This window comes from Colobus angolensis, unplaced genomic scaffold, assembly GCF_000951035.1.
Source record: "Colobus angolensis palliatus isolate OR3802 unplaced genomic scaffold, Cang.pa_1.0 Scaffold34, whole genome shotgun sequence".
Lineage (NCBI taxonomy): Eukaryota > Metazoa > Chordata > Mammalia > Primates > Cercopithecidae > Colobus > Colobus angolensis.
The window spans coordinates 1351051-1367395 of NW_012116710.1; the positions used below are offsets into that span (position 1 = coordinate 1351051).

Consider the following 16345-nt stretch of genomic DNA (forward strand, 5'->3'; position numbering starts at 1 on the left):
AAGCCACACTAGCTCTCTGGTTGTCCTCTGTCCTGCCTCACAGGGTACAGAGGGACAGGACCCTCACTTGGAAGAGAGGTGTCTCTTCTCTGGACTCCTGGGAGGGGCAGTAGTGCCTGTCATCTCAAGAGTCTGATGGGACTTGGGACAAAGGTGCCTCCTCCTCTCGTCCCAGCCCCAACTCGAAGTGGAGTCAGAGGTGGAGAAAACAAGGTGGCATTGGCGCCTCCAGGACAGAGCCTTAGTCGGCTGCTGTGTGCAGGCCAAGTGGCACCCACCTGCAGAGCAGTGGCTGCCCTACACTACAGGCCTGCGGGGAGGCAGGGGACTGGACGAGACGGTCGTGGGGAGGCCCTTGAAGTCCCAGGACTTGAGCTCTCAGTGGAACCCAGGGGTAGCTCCTTTGTGGAACCCTGGTGGGGAAAGCCCTCTTCCATGGAAGTGGAGTTTCTAGGTGACAGTGGTTGATGATTTTAAGTGTCATTGCTGAAGGTTTGTTTTACTGTTGCAGAGGGAATTCTTTCTAAAGCATGTCATATGCTCCTCTGACTTCTAATTTAGAGTGCACAGAGAATAATTTAACATAAGGTTTGTCAATTATCCTTCTTGGTCTTAGGTAAGACCCCATGGATTGGCTTGTTTTTTCTCCCTTGCTGTCAGCCATTGCTTACTAGTTAGTGCTGACTTTTCTGTTTTCTGAAAAGCACCTCTGTCCTTTCACCTTGCATACGGTGAGCTGGGACTCCAGGGTACCCCACTTGCTGGAATCGTGCTTTAAATAAGACGCAACAAGTGCCAAGCAAGAGCCAGCCAGACACGGCCACTGTGGCTGCTGGAGTCCCTCTTTGTGGCTCTGCAGAGATGGTTCATATTCTGATCTCCTGGTAAGTGAGCTGTTACACCTTGATTAATTGAAAACAAAGAAGGCACTGCTGGCCTCAGCTTTCTTATTTGTAGAGTGGGAATAGCGTCACGGCTGTAGCTGCCTAGCTTAGTGCTGTGTGTTCTGAGGCTGAAGTGCAATTCAGATGCTGACTGGAACACCTAGTGTATGTGTGGGGTGGGGGGATGGTGGCAGGACCCTGTCATGTGACTGACAACGCAGAGGGGATGACACACAATGAGATGAGGCCCCTCCGCCCTCCCCCTGGCATGGAGACAACAGAAAAAATGAACTGCTCTGGACAAGACTGTGGGGACAAGACTTTTTGGGACACCCCGCCACGGCCATCTCAAGTCTCCACTTCGGTTCTCTCCGAGGCTGAAATGGAAAAAACTATGGGGAAAAAAAGCTCTTCCATCTCCCCTCCCTGCCTACCCTAAAGGTAGGATTTTTTTTTTTTTTTTTGGCATAAGTTGCATTTGGGTGTGGGGGTGAGGGGAAGGAGAGGAAGGGATCCAGTGAGCAGGGTTTCAGATGTTTTGGTTTCGTCAGCACAAAGGGAGCAGGGAGACCCACGCCTGTTGTCAGAGGGCTCTGAGGAAACGCACAGGCCCTGGTCTGAGATGGGTTCGACATACTCGAATGTTTACCCGGCTTCAAGGAAGCCAAGAGTCTGGGACTGATTCACATTCATTTCAGGCTCAAGGTTAAAGACTCACAACCTCTTTTAATTTCACTCTCTCTTGCTGAACTCTGTGTCCAGGGTTCTCTAGCCCTCTAGGGAAACAAACACATGGAATATTCAGACAGCGGAGAGGTCTAGGGTCCCCCCCCATAAAGCAAGCCATTTTCTCGCCAACCCAAGGTTGCACTAAATTAGTTACCAAAGCACTAATGAGAAGTCCAGCTTTCTTCCCTTTTCATTGTCTTCATTTCTCCCCCTAACAATGCAAACTCCTTGCCCTAGGAGTCTTCAGAACCAGGAATCTGCAGGGGAAGTGGGAGCAGGAAGTGCCCTATCTGTCCAGCAAGGTACGGCGTCCAGAATGTGGCTAGGACCTGGCTTATGGGGCTGGCTCTTGGCTTGGGTGGTTTGAAGGAGCAGGACTTCCAGTGATAAACATGGAGCCTGCTACAGACTTACTGAGTACAAAGATGGTTTGAGATGAGTTAGGAATTTGAGGCAATGAGAAAGAGAGGCTGTGCAGCTTTGCCTTGGATCGAAGTGTGGGATGCTAATCTGGTCCTTGATCACCAGTGGGAAGGTGCCCTCCTCTCCAGTCCTGGCCACGCTGGTAGAAGTTCAAGCTGAGAAACAGCTTCTCTGGCCTTCCCTGGAGGACTGACTCCTTTCCACGAATATGAGGCTATGGGCGTGGGCACTGGTTCCGGAATGGAAGTTCAGCCTCTGTGGCTCCAGGTCTGTGGGCCTCCTGGGAAGCGGTGTAAGTAGTGGGAAGAATGAGGGACTCCAGAGTCTGACCTCTTGCCACGCCCTTGCTGTGTGATCCTGGCCTCATCAGTGTCTTTCTCTGCAAAATGGATGTATTGGCAGGTCCTCCCCTCCCACAATTCAATGGTGAGGCATCTTTGAAGTAAAGGGAGTGGGGAACTGCTCTGGAAATGTTGAGTGGGGCTCAGGTATAAGGCACTAGGCGTGTGCCATTAAGTTTCCGGGGTGAAAACAAACTCGTTTTTGGGTAAGTCAGAAGCGTGCACCAATTCATTCCCTCCCGAGCGTCCTCGCGCCATGTGCCTCGTGACTGCGGTCAGGCTTACCACGTGCGTCTGTCTGCTGAGGCCTTCATCTTGCGGTGGTGCTGTGGGGAGGGGAGGGCCTGTGTTGTGTTCAGGGGCTTTCCTTACTCCAGTGTCCCAGGTCAGAAGTCAGGCCCTGTCCCAGGCTTCTGTGGTCAACTCTTCATAACCCAGGGGACAGTGGATTGACTCCTTCCAGGGCATACTGGCTGTAGGTGTTTTTGCCTCAGCAGGTACATGGGCAGCCTCCTCCGCTGGGGAATCCCCAGGAAGCAGATTCCCCTCAGAAGGCTGGTGGGGTGTGGTGGGGGTGAAGGAGTTGTGGGGTAGTAGGGCAGCCCACTTCCTCATCCCATCAAATTGGGGCCCTTCTCTCACTTCCTGGCCACCTGTTTAAACCTCCCTGTGGGAGGAAAGCATACTGGCTTCTGCAGGGACCTTGGCTGGTGTCTAGAGGGTCCTCAGCGTCCTTGGAGACCAGAGGAGGCCGCACTGTTGTAGACTCAAGCAAAGGAGGCATGAGGCTATGTCGTCCAAATGTGTGTACTGAAACCGCAGAGGCTGTGATCCTGTCTGGGAACCAGTGCCCTCAGGCAGGGGTTTGGTCAGGCTATTTTTAAGACCACAGGCTCAGGAAGGGTCTCAGGAGGGACCCAGAATTACAGGCTGGATTCTGTCACAGAGGGGGAATGCGAGGTTCTCCGGGAGGTGTGAAGAGGGGGGAGGCAAGATGGGGAGCAGGGTGAGGAGGTCCTGGCCAGCCCCGCTGGGTCCCCTGAGAGAATGAGGGGTCAGGGCAAGGACTGTCAAGTTGGCTTTGGCTGAGCCTCTGCCTAGGCTTCTTTTCCAAGACTGTTCCAAAGTTGGGGTAACCACGGGCTACAGGGGACTGATGTGGCCTGGAAGGAGGTCAGTTTAGACACATTCCTGTCTAAGCATTTCTGCAGAAATGAAGAAAGGGGCACTTCTGCAAGGAAGTGTTATTCCCAGACTGGCCCTGTTGAATGGCTTTACAAATGACACAGGAAAAAAGCTGAGAAAGAAGTGGCTGAGGTTTGAGAGGACAGTTCTAGCTTCTAGACTGTGAAGGCTAAGATGAGGGGCTAACTCAGGGAAGACTTCCAAAGGCGGCGCGGGTGCCCAGCAATGTCAGCTGTGCTCTGTCGTGGCCAGGGTGAAGTGCTGCCCTTCAAGAAAGAGGCTGAACTGGGATGGACGAAGAACTGGGCTTTCATCCAGAAGCCAGACTCCTGGCAGGCAGCCCCAGCCAGAGGGCCGCAGGAGTCACCAGGAGGGGTGGCAGAAGGGAAGAAGCGGATTCTTCCCTGTGTAGCTCTCCCTGACAGGACACTTGGTCACCGCACCTCAGGAGAGGTGGAGGTGCTGAGCAAGGCCAGAGCTGAGCTGGTGCAGAGAGGAGCTAGGTCAGCTGGCTAGGCTGCTGCTAAGGTGAGAGCTCTCTGGTCTAAAGGGGAGGAGGATGGGACCAATGTTGCCTTCCCCTAGAAATCCTGGCAGTGACTGCCTAGTGATGGTATCTCATGGAAATGTGACTCAGCCACCATCTGCTGAAATGCATCTCCATTTCGTCTTCGCTCCCTGGGCCTCCCCAGCATTGCATTTCTGTGCCGACGAATGAGCACTGAGGGGCTCCTTCCCTGCTTTCTGCTTCTGTCCTGCCACTGTAGGTCATGGACAGTTGCCATCAACAGGCTTTCTGTGGCCTGCGCCTCCACTGGAGGCACTGAGGGAGGCGCTCCCACCAGCACACAAGGTTACCGCTGCTGCAGGGGGGGTGTGTTGTGGGTGTTCTGGTTTTGGATGGGGGTACAGGCCCTTTATAGAGTTGCAAGAGATGAGCTGGAGTCTACTTCTCATAAAGAAGCTGGAGGCTAAGACGGACACTGTGTCAACTGGAGAAGACCAGAGCCAGGGGCTCCCCTGCAGATCAGAAGGGCCTGGCTGGAAGCGAAGCAGGGCGGTGGGAGGAAAGACAGGCTTTTCCCTATGGGACCCGAAGCCATGGGTCCGGGAAAGAGCTACACAAAGCCAGCGGTGAGTGCTCTAGATCAGAAGTGGTGGCATGAGGAGATGAGCTTGGCAGGAGGGAGATGAAGGAGGGGCCACAGTCTCTGGCTATCCCTCAGGTAATGGAGGGCAGGATGCCCAAGGGTAGATCAGGTCCCTCTGGGCCTGCTGGCATCCAGGCAAGACATGAGGCTCGACCCACCGTTTTCTACCAGGGGTCAAGCTGAATGGGCCAGGGACCTTGTCCTTTCCAGGAAGGGCTTAGAACTTCAGCAAGCTCCAAGCTCAGCCACAGGGAAAGCTGTCTGCAGGGCAGCTGATGCTGTCAAAAGTGCAAGGGGAGGAGTGACAGGAAGCGGGCAGAGACTCTGAACTGCTGGAGTGCAACCTCCAGGCTGTGAGCTCCTAGGTGGCCTGGGACCCCTGGCTGACTATGACCTCTGACCTGCAGTGACCTCTTGGCTCAACCATCCCCCTTGATCATGACTCTCATTGCTGTGGGTGTCCCCTGACCAGCTGGGAAAGCCTGGATGATGTGACCCTCTCCTGGTTGGATCCCAACGTGACTGACTGTGACCCTGAGGGGCTTGCTTCCCTTGACCCACAGTGACCCCTCTGCTGACTTTGACTGCAAGACTGGGACCCCCTGTCTAACTCCAACCCTTGCCTTGGTGGTCCAGGCTTTTGCTGACCACATATGACCCTGGGCCAGTGGGACACTCTGTGTCACCTCCATGTCTGTCCCCTCTGGCTGCCGGGACCCTGTGGTGGATTGGGACCATTTGGTCACTGATGTCCTCTTGACCATTGCTGATCCCTTGACTGAACCAGACCTTTTGGCCACTTGGGACCCTAACGACCCTCTGACTGACCCTGGTCCACTGAGTGACTGCCACTGCATGACTGGTTACACTCTCCTGACCAATGGGACCCTCTTCGGTGGCTGTGACCCTTCAGCCCCCTGGGCCTGATCGTGACCAGCTGCCCCCCATGTCCTCTGGTGCCCCAGCCCCTGCCCGCCTGGGAGCTGGCGTGGGCAGTGCCAGCCGGAGGCAGTAAGGAGTCACACTCACGCCCGGCTGCAGCAGGAGGAAGGCTGGTCGGAGAGGAAAGAGCATTGGACAACGACACGCGACTAGGGCTAGAGAGATTGGCTACATCCTGGCTCTGGCTGGTGACCGAGGACTGTCTCCGCAGGGCCCCCTGAAAGGAGGCCCCGCTCTTGAAAGTATTGACTACTTCAATCTGCAACGGAGGAGAGAACGAGACAAGTTGCGAGAAGAACGAACACAACAGCTACATGACTGACAGGCGCAACATCACAAGAACAGCCGCAGCCACGGCAACAACGACAATGTCACTTAAATCAAAACAAAAATACCAGACACACTCCAAGGCTCTGAAAGATGTCTGCTCAGCTCTGGGCCCACCTGCAGGCCCCAGGGTCCCCGGGAGGACACAGGGGGTCTGGCCTTTGTCCTGTGCTAGTGGCTCAGGGGCCAGTGGGCTGGGTGAGGCCGGGGGGGGGGAGGCAGTGATTAAACATGGCATCTGGAGGGAAGACAGCAGGGTTCAGCCTCCCTCAGGTACCGGCGTGGAGGTAGGGGGTGTGGTGGGGGCCCTCAGGTGAACAGAGCTTGGCCTAAATTCCAGCTCTGTCACTTACTAGCTAGGTGACCTTGGGCAAGCCACCTCTCTGAGTTGAGTTTCTTGTTCTTAAGAAGGGTCAATGCCACCTGCCCGGCAGGGTTATCTGTAAGTGGCAAAGCACCTGACCCACAAGAGGCAGGCAAGACAGACGCTCCTGCCCACTCAAGAAATCACAGTCCTTGCTTCCTCCCATAATCTGGAGACCCCTGCATGGCTCTGCCGCCAGGGCAGTGACAGCACCAGGGCCATATTCACTGAGTTGTCCTGCACCTCCCTGGAGGTGGGGGCAGGCTGGGAGGGCTGGCTGCCAGGGTCCTAATCAGGGGAGGTGAGCCCAGGCCCGTGTCAGGCGGCTCTGGGTCTGAAACCTGCTTCCAGTCCCCACCCCCGCTGTGCCAGCTTGGTAGAAAGGGTCATCTCCTGGACCTCGGTAACCTCTACAACTGGGGGAGTCACATCTACACCCCAGGGCTGTGAAGGTCACATGAGGTGAGGTTTGGGACAGGGTACAGAGGGGTAGGAGGTGACCCAGGTGAGCTATCTGCTACATCGGATGGAAATGAGGTGCTGGGCCACAGCTGGCAGGATGGTGGCCAGGTGGGTGCCTCTACACTGCACTTCACCCAAGTATGCTGGGGCATGGAGGAGCTCCCACTCCAGCCCCCAAGATGGTCTGGGCAAGAGACCCACAGAGTCCCTCCTGACCCTCCCCTCGCAGGGCTGTGACAGCACTTGTGAGCTACAACACCTGCTCCAGGCATAAGGGCCCATGCGAGAGCATGTCGCGTGTGTGTGTGGGGGGGTGGGGAGGGCGCAGGTGTGTCGTGTGCCACATGGCGGCCATGCTCTCTCTGCTCTGGGGAAGAAACCTGCTTCTGGATGGCTACACCCTGCACCTGTGCTCCCCTGGTGTGCTTGGTGTGTGCTTGTGTGTCTGTGTGTACTTGGGGATGACTGACCTTTGCTCCCCACAGCCTCTCCACCCCCTAGGGGAAGCTGGGGAGAGCAACTGAAGCCCCCGTGGAGGCGGCAGACCCCCTGATCACCAGGCCCTGGGGGACCCTGGGCGACCTGGCCTGCAGCTTCTGTCCAGCCTTCACACAGTCCCTCTGGGTGGCTGCCCCCAGCCGAGCGACAGTCCCCTCACTCACCTCTGCCCTCAGAGCCACCCTGCCCCACCCTCTCAGGGAAATCCCCCTGGAGATCATGGTGGGTGTGACCCCTACCATTTCCCCTTGCTGCCCTAAGAGGGCACAATGGGACCTCCCTGAGGAGGCCATGCTGTTTCTTAGCAGCCACGGGAGTGTGTGTGCAACGTGGGTGTGCAAGTGGCTGGTGAGAGCTGGCCGGGACCCCTCTGTAGCCACCCTCCCTCAGCACCAAAGTCGGGCCCTGGGAGGCAGCACAAGCACACTCACCTCCATCCCCTGGCCCGCCCCGGCCAGGCCTGGGCCCAGCCCCCAAGAGCCTCCTGTACCTGCGTCTGGATCCGATTCAGGCCTCGGAACCACAGGATCTGGCCCCGCCGCAGCTCCCGCTCTGCATGGTCGATCTCCTCCACGTCCTCGTTGAGCTCCTCCTCCGGGATCTCCTCCTTCTGCGTGAGCCTGCCTGCCTCCTTGAGGAACTTGAGTCTGCTGGTCGGGATGGTGGCGATGACCTGCAAGGGACCCCGGCTGTCAGAATGGGGGGGCTGTCCTTCCCGGTGGCCTTCTTTCCCTGACACCCGCTCCTCTACCTCCCTCCTACCGACTCACCCAGGCATGTGATCAATCCACTTCTTTACCCACCTCACCTGTTCCTCAGCCCAGTCTTTGACAATTTCTTTCTTTCTTTCTTTTTTTTTTTTGAGACAGAGTTTCACTCTTGTTGCCCAGGCTGGAGTGCAATTTGCTTTTTAATTTTTTAATTCACTCATTCAGAGTCGGGGTATATAGTGGACAATCTTGGCCTCTAGGAGTTGGACAGATATGGCTTTGAATACCCCAGACAGTCCCGGTCCTAGGGCCTTGGGCAAGTCATTTAACCTCACTGAATTTTGGTTTTCCTAGCTGTAAAGTGGGGGCCGCTCTGGGCATGGTGAGAACTGGGCACGGTGGAGGGTCTAACTCGTCCTGCATGAGCCTGGCCCGTGGCTGGCTCTCAGCCCTCATGGGGTTACTTAGTCCTCTGTCCCTTATTCCTCCTGAGATCACTGGACCCTGAGGGCAACCAATCCTGGACTGGGAAGGCAGTATGGGAAAGAGCTATGCCTTCATTCCTAATCTTCCCCAAAGGGCTTGTCTGTGGGGCTAAGGACCTAGACGCAGGCCCTACAGGAAAGCTGAGGTGGCAGATGCCAGAGGTCCCTTCCATCTCCTGTAGGGACAGACAGGCACTGGCTCAAATGCAGCCTCAGGGGGCTCCCTGGGAGTGTAAAGTCAGCACTGACCACTGGCATTAACCTTAGTCCTCTGAATCCTTCCCTCAGATACTGGGCCCAGCCCCGAAGAGCCTCCCGTAGGGTGTGGGCCCCAGTGGGATACAGATGGCCTGGCCCCTAGGGTGCCCAGGGAATGGAGTTGCTAAGTCACACCTGGTTTATCACTCGCCAAAGCAGCCCCAAAGGTTACAGGAAGTCCTTTTGGATGAAACTAAACTTTCTTATTTATCTTTTAGTTAATTTTTGCCCCTGTAGCTTCTCACTCTAGCCTGCAGACAGCTTGAAGGCAAGAACAATGTCTCACACCCATCAGGTCCCACTGCCTGGATGTGTGAGCACCTTGGGAATAAAGCCCCTTAGGCCCTGCATTGGTTCTCGGCACTCCTCCAAAGCCCTGTGTCCTGGGTCAGGAGCCTTTGAGCTGCATGCTGTCAGAGCTGTGACAGGGTCTGGAACTCAGGCAAACGTAGAAAAAGGAACTGGCGGGAGAATATTCTGGGGTCAAAGCTGGAAGGGCCCCTAAAAAGCATCCAGCCCAAGGAGCCCCGGAGCTGGGGCAGCTCTCAGATGGCCACAGGCACAGCACTGAGTAACACTGCAATGTGGCAGAGTATGTCCTGCTTGCGTTCCCTCTGAGTGCTCTATAGGACCCTGACTGACGCCAGCCGGCCACCAGCGCCGGCAGACCATTGATGCATCTCCCTTCCTAAGAAGCTGCTCCAGCCTTGAACCCCTGGCAGGCCATGGCTTCTAGCTGGAGTTTCATAACGTCATTCTCATTACATTAATGTTTTTGTTAGCTTCCATTTATGACAAGTGATACTGATTTTTCAGTTCTTAGTAATATGACATTGCCTTTAAAAACAAATTTAAGTTAAAAAACTGACGTGATTGAGAGAAAATATTATATAAACAACAGGAACAGTGGTAGATAGATATAAGGCAAAAATCAGAGCAGTAGTACCCAGAGGACCAGTATGGGACCTGGGACAAGCCCCCTTGCTCAGATGTCCAGCGACAGGGAGGGGCTTGCCTGGGGTCTGGCAGCTGGTTCCTGGGGGTCCTGGATTCTCCATCCAGTGCTGTCTCCCTTGCCCTGCTAAAAGGCACCTCCTGCGACCTAACAGGAACTTACCTGGCCCCAAACGAGCTCTCCTAACCCAATGAATATGCACCACATCCACTGGTCCAGCTGCAGTGGAGAGCAGCTGAATGGCTTCCCTCCAAACTGCACGATCACTATCTGGAGGTCAGAGGGGAGCAGAGAAAGAGAGAGGCCATCAGGGGCGAGCACAGAGGGCTGGGCTCCAGCTGCTTGCTGCCCACCCCAGGCCTGGTTAGGGTGGGGGCCTCACTACCTGGATGGCAAAGGTGCCCAGCACAATGGTGCAGAAGATGGGGTTCCGGAAGATGCCGTCAAAGACGTTGCGCTCGCCGTGGATCTTGCGGGCGTTGATCTCGTTGAAGAGCTGCATCATGACGAAGGTGTTGAAGATGATGGTGTAGTGCTCTGAGGGTGGCGAGTGCAGGGGCGCATTCCTTCCGCTGTCGATCTGGAACATCTTCTCGCCTGCCAAGTGAGAGGGTGGGGCTGGGCTGAAGGCAGCGGTGGGGGAATCAGAGGGGAGATGCCCGGCCTTTCATGGGGGCCTCTTCTGAGCGGTGAGGTGAATCCCTAAGATACAGAGGCATGCTTGGATGCTGGGGGGCCAGGTGGCTGTGCTGTTGGCTGGTCAGAGAGTAGCAGTGAAGGGTCAGCAAAGCCCTTTCTCCTCTGGGGGAGAAAGGCCTTGGGGAACTGTCTTCCACTTTTTCTGTGGAAACCTGATAAAGGTGGATGGCCAGCTGTGTTAAAGGTGGGCGACATGGCTTCTAAAAAGTGACCCCAGACTGGCAAACTCATTCTGGACTGCGAGGACAGGATACCTGCGCGAGGCTTTGCGCTGCCCCGAGAGTGCTGCTTCTTGTACCCGAGCATGTCCCTTGCTGAGACCTCTGCAGACTCATGAGGCTATTACTAGATGCCAATTCCTATATGGAGCCCAGGGCTTCTGGGCCAGGCTGGCTCCGGACCCTCCCATATGGCTTCATTCTAACAGCTGAGCTGTCACATGGTGGGGCACTGCTGTGTAGACGCTACTGATGGGGCGTCTGATGCAGTCCTGTATCGTTTTTGTTTTGTTATGTTTTTGAGATGGAGTCTCGTTGTTGCCCAGGCTGGAGGACAGTGGCGTGATCTCGGCTCACTGAAACATCTGCCTCCTGGGTTCAAGTGATTCTCTTGCTTCAGCCTCCCAAGTATAGCTGGGATTACAGGTGCGTATCACCATGCCTGGTTAATTTTTGTATTTTTAGTAGAGATGGGGTTTCTCCATGTTGGCCAGGTTGGTGTCGAATTCCTGACCTCAAGTGATCCACCCACCTTGGCCTCCCAAAGTGCTGGGATTACAAGCATGAGCCACTGCACCTGGCCAAGTCCTGTGTCCTTTTGCACAGCTGAGTAAAGTGGTGCCAGGAGGCTTGTGGAGTTTTCTGGGTGTGAGATGTCCCAAGACTACCCAGGGTAGGCACTGCTCAAGTGACCAAGCCAGCAAGCCGACCAGGACCCCCGCTCTCCTCTCCTCTCCAACCCCTCCACCTCCTCTGAATCTCTTCTAATTCTGCATATTTGTGGCTTCTTCTAAGCTTTTTCATGATAGGTTTTACAACAGTAAAATGTGTCCTGACAACACATTACTTTCAAAATTTATAAAAGGCAACTGCCTTTGAGGAATGGATCCATGCCCACCTCCATCATACTCTGGACTTTGAGGACGAGTGAAAGGCCAGCTCCAGGAGGCTCCTGTAAGGAGAGCACTGGCCCTGATTCCATGTGGGACTGTGGGCCAGATCCTTCCCCTCTCTGGGCCTCTGTTTCCCCATCTGTGACCTGGGGGTAGGCTTTGCTGGGATTGCCTCCAAAGCATCTGTGGAAACCAGGCCAGTTTTGGCCCAACCAGACCTGGTTCTGTGCCCAGACTCTTCCTCAGACTGGCTGTGTGCCCTTGGGCAAGTCACCTCACCTCTCTGAGCCTTGGTGCCCTCATTTGTAATGTGGGGTGGAGGCAAATGTGCTTGCCTCACCGAGTGGAAGACCCAAACACGCAGCCCAAGTGGAAGCAAGTGAGAATCGGTGGTGGCGTGAGCATGTGTGCCCTTCCCCAGGAAGCCTTGCTGAGGGTCCCTTCCACCGGGCCAGGATAAGGTGCTGGAATGGGTCAGAGAAGGGGTGAGTCACTCCCCTCTCAGTCTCAGGCGCCTCTGGGGCTGCCATGCAGTGCTTTAGCACCTGGACAGGGCCTTGCACAGTCTGTACTTGGTGCCAGGAGCTGTCACCAGTGGAGAAAGACACTGATGGCTTTGGGGTCAGCCAGAGCTGGGACAGGGCCAGGCCCTCTTCCAAGACTCGCTGGTGTGGCCTTGGGCAACTTACTTGACCTCCCTGAGCCTCAATTTCCCCATTAGCAAAACGGGAGGGGGTTGTGACTCGAGAATGCTGAGTGACAGCCGTGGTGCACCAGGAAGGTGATGACCCTGCCTGGGAGAGGCATGGGTGGGCGAGGCGCTCACCAACGAAGAGCAGGGTGAAGATGAGGGCGAGCTGGTAGACGGCATGGCCCAGGATGTTCTTCATCATGGTCCTGGAGATGAGCGGCTTGTTGCGGCCGTACGGCTTCCTCAGCAGCAGGGTCTCCGTGGGCGGCTCGGTGGCCAGTGCCAGCGAGGCAAACGTGTCCATGATGAGGTTCACCCAGAGCATCTGCACAGCTTTCAGAGGGGAGTCCTGGGGACGGGCAGGAGAGGGCTGTCACCTGTGCGCCCACCTGCCCCTGTGAAGTGCTGGGTGGGTTCATGGTGTAGTGTCCGCAGGCTCCTGCTGGAGGCTGGAAGCCGACCTACCCCTTGGCTCCCCAGCAGGCATGGAGCCATTCTCTGATGCCCTCTCTGGAGATCAGCGCAGACCCGCCCACCTCAGCCCCATCTTCCCCGCCAGGAGATAAGTGAGTTCCCCCAGGCCCAATGGCCACTAGCTCCCTGCCTTCTAGTAAATTCAGCAGCATCTCACCATCTTCCCCTCTCCCCTCCAGCCCCCAAGGAGGGGGGTCTCTCCTGGCTGAGGCCAAGACCATTCCCACTGCCTCCAGCATGGGTTCCTACCTCCTCCCCCCCACTGCCTCCTCCCCCTCGGGCTCTCCTATCCTACAAACAGAGCCCATCCCCCAACCCCCAATTTCTTTTCCCCTCTTATCCCACCTTACCTTAAAAAATTATTGTGTGTATCTATGACTCAAAAATTAATACATTTCAAGGTAGGAAATGTTGGCAAATGAGGAATAGCAGAAGCAACTAAACTTGTCAAGGACCTCACCACTTGTAGTCACCACTGTCCAGGTTCTGGGAAGGACCCTTTCAGACCTGTCTCTTTGGCTGAGAGGAGCTGGGTCTGCTGTCCCCATCCTTTCTCACACCCCCATGTATCTTGTCCACAGCAGCCAAACTTTGGCCCCTCCACGCTCCCAGAATGCCCTCCTCCCATGTCACCAGCATCTTCTGTGCCACGAGTTGCAGAACCTCTTCTCGGCCTCATGTCACTGACCTCGCCCCTGCACTTGGCCACTGCCTCCCACTTGCAATCCTGACCCCACTCTCCTGGTCGTCATCCTCCCCTCCTTTTAAATCTGTGTTCCTGCCTCAGCCCCATTCTTCTCCTCTTCCTGTGGCTTTAGCTACATCCATGGGCTGTGGAACACCTCCTCCAGGAAGCCCCCGGACCCTGTAAGCTCAACAGCCCAAACCGGATGCTCTTCCCACTTCTGTCTTCTCCCAAGCCCTATATACCTGCATCCCTTCCACTCATTACCTCCCAGGTTTCATTACAGCCCCTGTTCCTGGCCTTCTCTCCCACCTCCTCCCTGCCTCAGCCTCGCTCCCCTTGCCCCCGTCCTCCCCACCCCTGGGCTTTCTCCGATTCCATATGCCTCGGGGTCAAGCGTGCCCGTCTTCCTATCAATGCTGCATGGCCTTGCCACCAACTCAAACAAAGACCTCAGGCAAACTGATAGTCGTCTCAGAACCTCAGTTTCCCTATCTGGCATCAAGACTTTGTGGTCTCCAAGTTGCTGCTGCCATGGGAGTGTCCCTCAAGCTGCCACTAGAGGGAGCATATCATCCACAGACCAGGAAAGAGGGCCCTTCTGAGCAAAAGGAAGCCCCCAGCCACCCTTCCAAAGCTCTGATTCTCAGGGCTGGGGTAGCCAGAGTTGCCACCTATATTCCCCCAGCGCAGGGAGCAACAGAGGGGAGCAGTGTTCCAGTGCCACGCAGCTGTTGGGGCAGTGCTGCACTCTGGACCTCTGGGGGCTCCTGTGGGCATGGGCTTGTCTGCCCAGGTGGCTACTGGGAGGGTTGGGCCTTGGGGATCCCCTGGGGCTAAGGGAGACCCATTCTTGCCTCTCCGGCCAGGCTGGTCAGTCCCCGTGGGGAGTATCAGGAGACTGCAAGAACAATGGCAGGTCCTTGGCCAGTCCATCCTCTAAGCCTCAGTTTCTGCCTCTGTAAAATGGGGATCATCACAGTTCCCACCTCATGGAGCTGCGATGAAGAAGCGGTGTCTGCAGACATCCGGGGCCTGCCTGCCAGGCTCAGTGCATAGGGCTGCTTCAGACCCAGTCGTGGTATCTGGCCAGACTCCTCTGTGACCTTCCCAGGGAGACCCCCGACTCCCTCCAGCTGTCCCTACCCAGCACCTCCTAAGGCACTCTACACTCCAGTTCAGAGTCAGGGCCCCAGGGCCCCTACTGGGTCTTTGTCCTCACCTGGCTGCCTGATCCCCTTGGGCCTTGGCCCGCCCTTCCCTGCCTCCCTCTGCCCTCATGGTGGCCAAGGGCCCTGCCTTCTCTTGAGGATTCCCTCTCCCGCTTCCTGCTGTGAGGGCCAGGCTGTGAGCCTGACAGCTCCCATTTGCCATGTGACCTTGAACAAGTCACGCCACCTCTCTGAGCCTCATGTCCTTGACTCCCCTGGGGCCAGTGCCTGCAACTGAGCTCTGTGATGCAGTTCATGGCTCCCAGCAGGCGCTCCATCGATGGGTGCCTCATCCCTGGCTGTTGTGACAGGGACAAACTGGAGTACCCTAAGGCCCCTGAGCCTCTGGGGGGGTCTCCGCCCTCCCCCAGGCTTTGGTATGGCCTCCTGAGGACCCACCTGCGTGATGCAGGCCCCCGTGAAGGCCACAATCACAGCCACCACGTTAACTGTGAGCTGGAACTGCAAGAACTTGGAGATGCTGTCATAGACATTGCGGCCCCACATCACTGCCTTGACGATGCTGCTGAAATTGTCGTCTGTCAGGATGATGTCTGAGGCCTCCTTGGCCACATCAGTGCCTGCGATGCCCTGTGGGGACAGGGACAGGAGGCTGGGTGGGGTGGCCAGGGGAGGTGACCACTTCTAGCATCACCATCCTCACCCCCTCCACATCCTCAGTCCTACACAACTCCCTAGTACATACACCCAGTGGGCTCAGCACAGCCAGACCACACAGGGACACCCCACTCTTCACGCTCCTCACAGACCCAGCTCCCTTCACCCTCAGGAAACCTCACCCTGGTCCCTTCTCCCGCTCTGTTCTCTTCCTCCTCAGCCTGCAAATGTCCCCATTCGCACAGCTCCCCCAGAGCAAGGAGCATCCTACGCCCTTCCAGGAAGACCTCGGGGTCAGGCTGAGTCTCAAGAACGGTGGGCACCCACGGCGGATGGTGAGTGGGCCAAGTGTGAGCTGGGGCTCCCGAGCAGCCAGTCCAAGGCTGTGTAGTCCCATCTCCCCAGCCTCCACCACCCCAGGCCCTCTGCGGGCCTCTCCTACCATGGCAAAGCCCACGTCAGCCTTCTTGAGTGCAGGCCCGTCGTTGGTCCCGTCCCCCGTCACGGCCACCACCTGCCGCTGCTCAGTGTGTGTGCTGTCGATGATGCCTGTGGAGGCGGGAGTGTGCTCAGGCCCTGGGCCACTCAGGTGGGAGGCAGTCTGGGCCAGCCCTTGTCCTCAGGAGGGGCCTGGCTGGGCATGACTTCCTCTCTGGTCCCTGTCCAGTCGCCCCCTCCATCCAGGCTCTTCTCAGCTGCAGGCTGGCCTATAGCTGCCAGCAGGTCATGCTGGGCTCCTTATTGGGTTGGTGCTGGCTTGGGGCCCTCTGTGGCCTGGGCCCTGCTCACCTCTCCAGCCCCGTCTTTGCTCTCTGCAACCCATGGCCACATTGGCGCCCACCCTAACCAGAAACACTGTATCCTCTAACTGTGCTTAGGGCCCCCTCTGCCTCTGCAGGGCTCCCAGGGTTTCAGCAGGACCTCACCATCTGTTCCTCCCGACACCACTAGCCAGCAACCTTCTCCCTGGGGAGTCCAGGCTTGCTGAGGAGGCCTTGGCTTTGCCATTTGCCAGTGACCTCTGCCCCACCATTCTGGCCCTGACCTCTCTCCAGACATTCATCTTCAATAAAACATTCAACAAATAACAGAATGAACAAATGACATATGGCCCCAGTCGCTGAGCTGGGGCCAGTGGAAGA

General features: G+C 56.6%; 1 protein-coding gene across 4 annotated transcripts in view; it reads right to left on the reverse strand.

Annotated features, from left to right (window-relative positions):
• ATP2B2 (ATPase, Ca++ transporting, plasma membrane 2) overlaps positions 1-16345 on the reverse strand; it is a 216620-nt gene that overhangs the window by 6305 nt on the left and 193970 nt on the right. For 3 of the 4 annotated variants that reach the window (XM_011952295.1, XM_011952294.1, XM_011952296.1), the window contains 6 exons: positions 15646-15752; positions 14985-15176; positions 12351-12564; positions 10100-10311; positions 9877-9984; positions 7797-7979 (listed from right to left, as the gene is read on the reverse strand). In XM_011952295.1, the coding sequence (XP_011807685.1) occupies positions 7797-7979; positions 9877-9984; positions 10100-10311; positions 12351-12564; positions 14985-15176; positions 15646-15752 (1016 nt within the window). Of the gene's footprint in view, positions 1-1605; positions 1661-5738; positions 5915-7796; positions 7980-9876; positions 9985-10099; positions 10312-12350; positions 12565-14984; positions 15177-15645; positions 15753-16345 lie in introns of all 4 variants that reach the window. The other variant, XM_011952293.1, reaches the window with a different exon arrangement.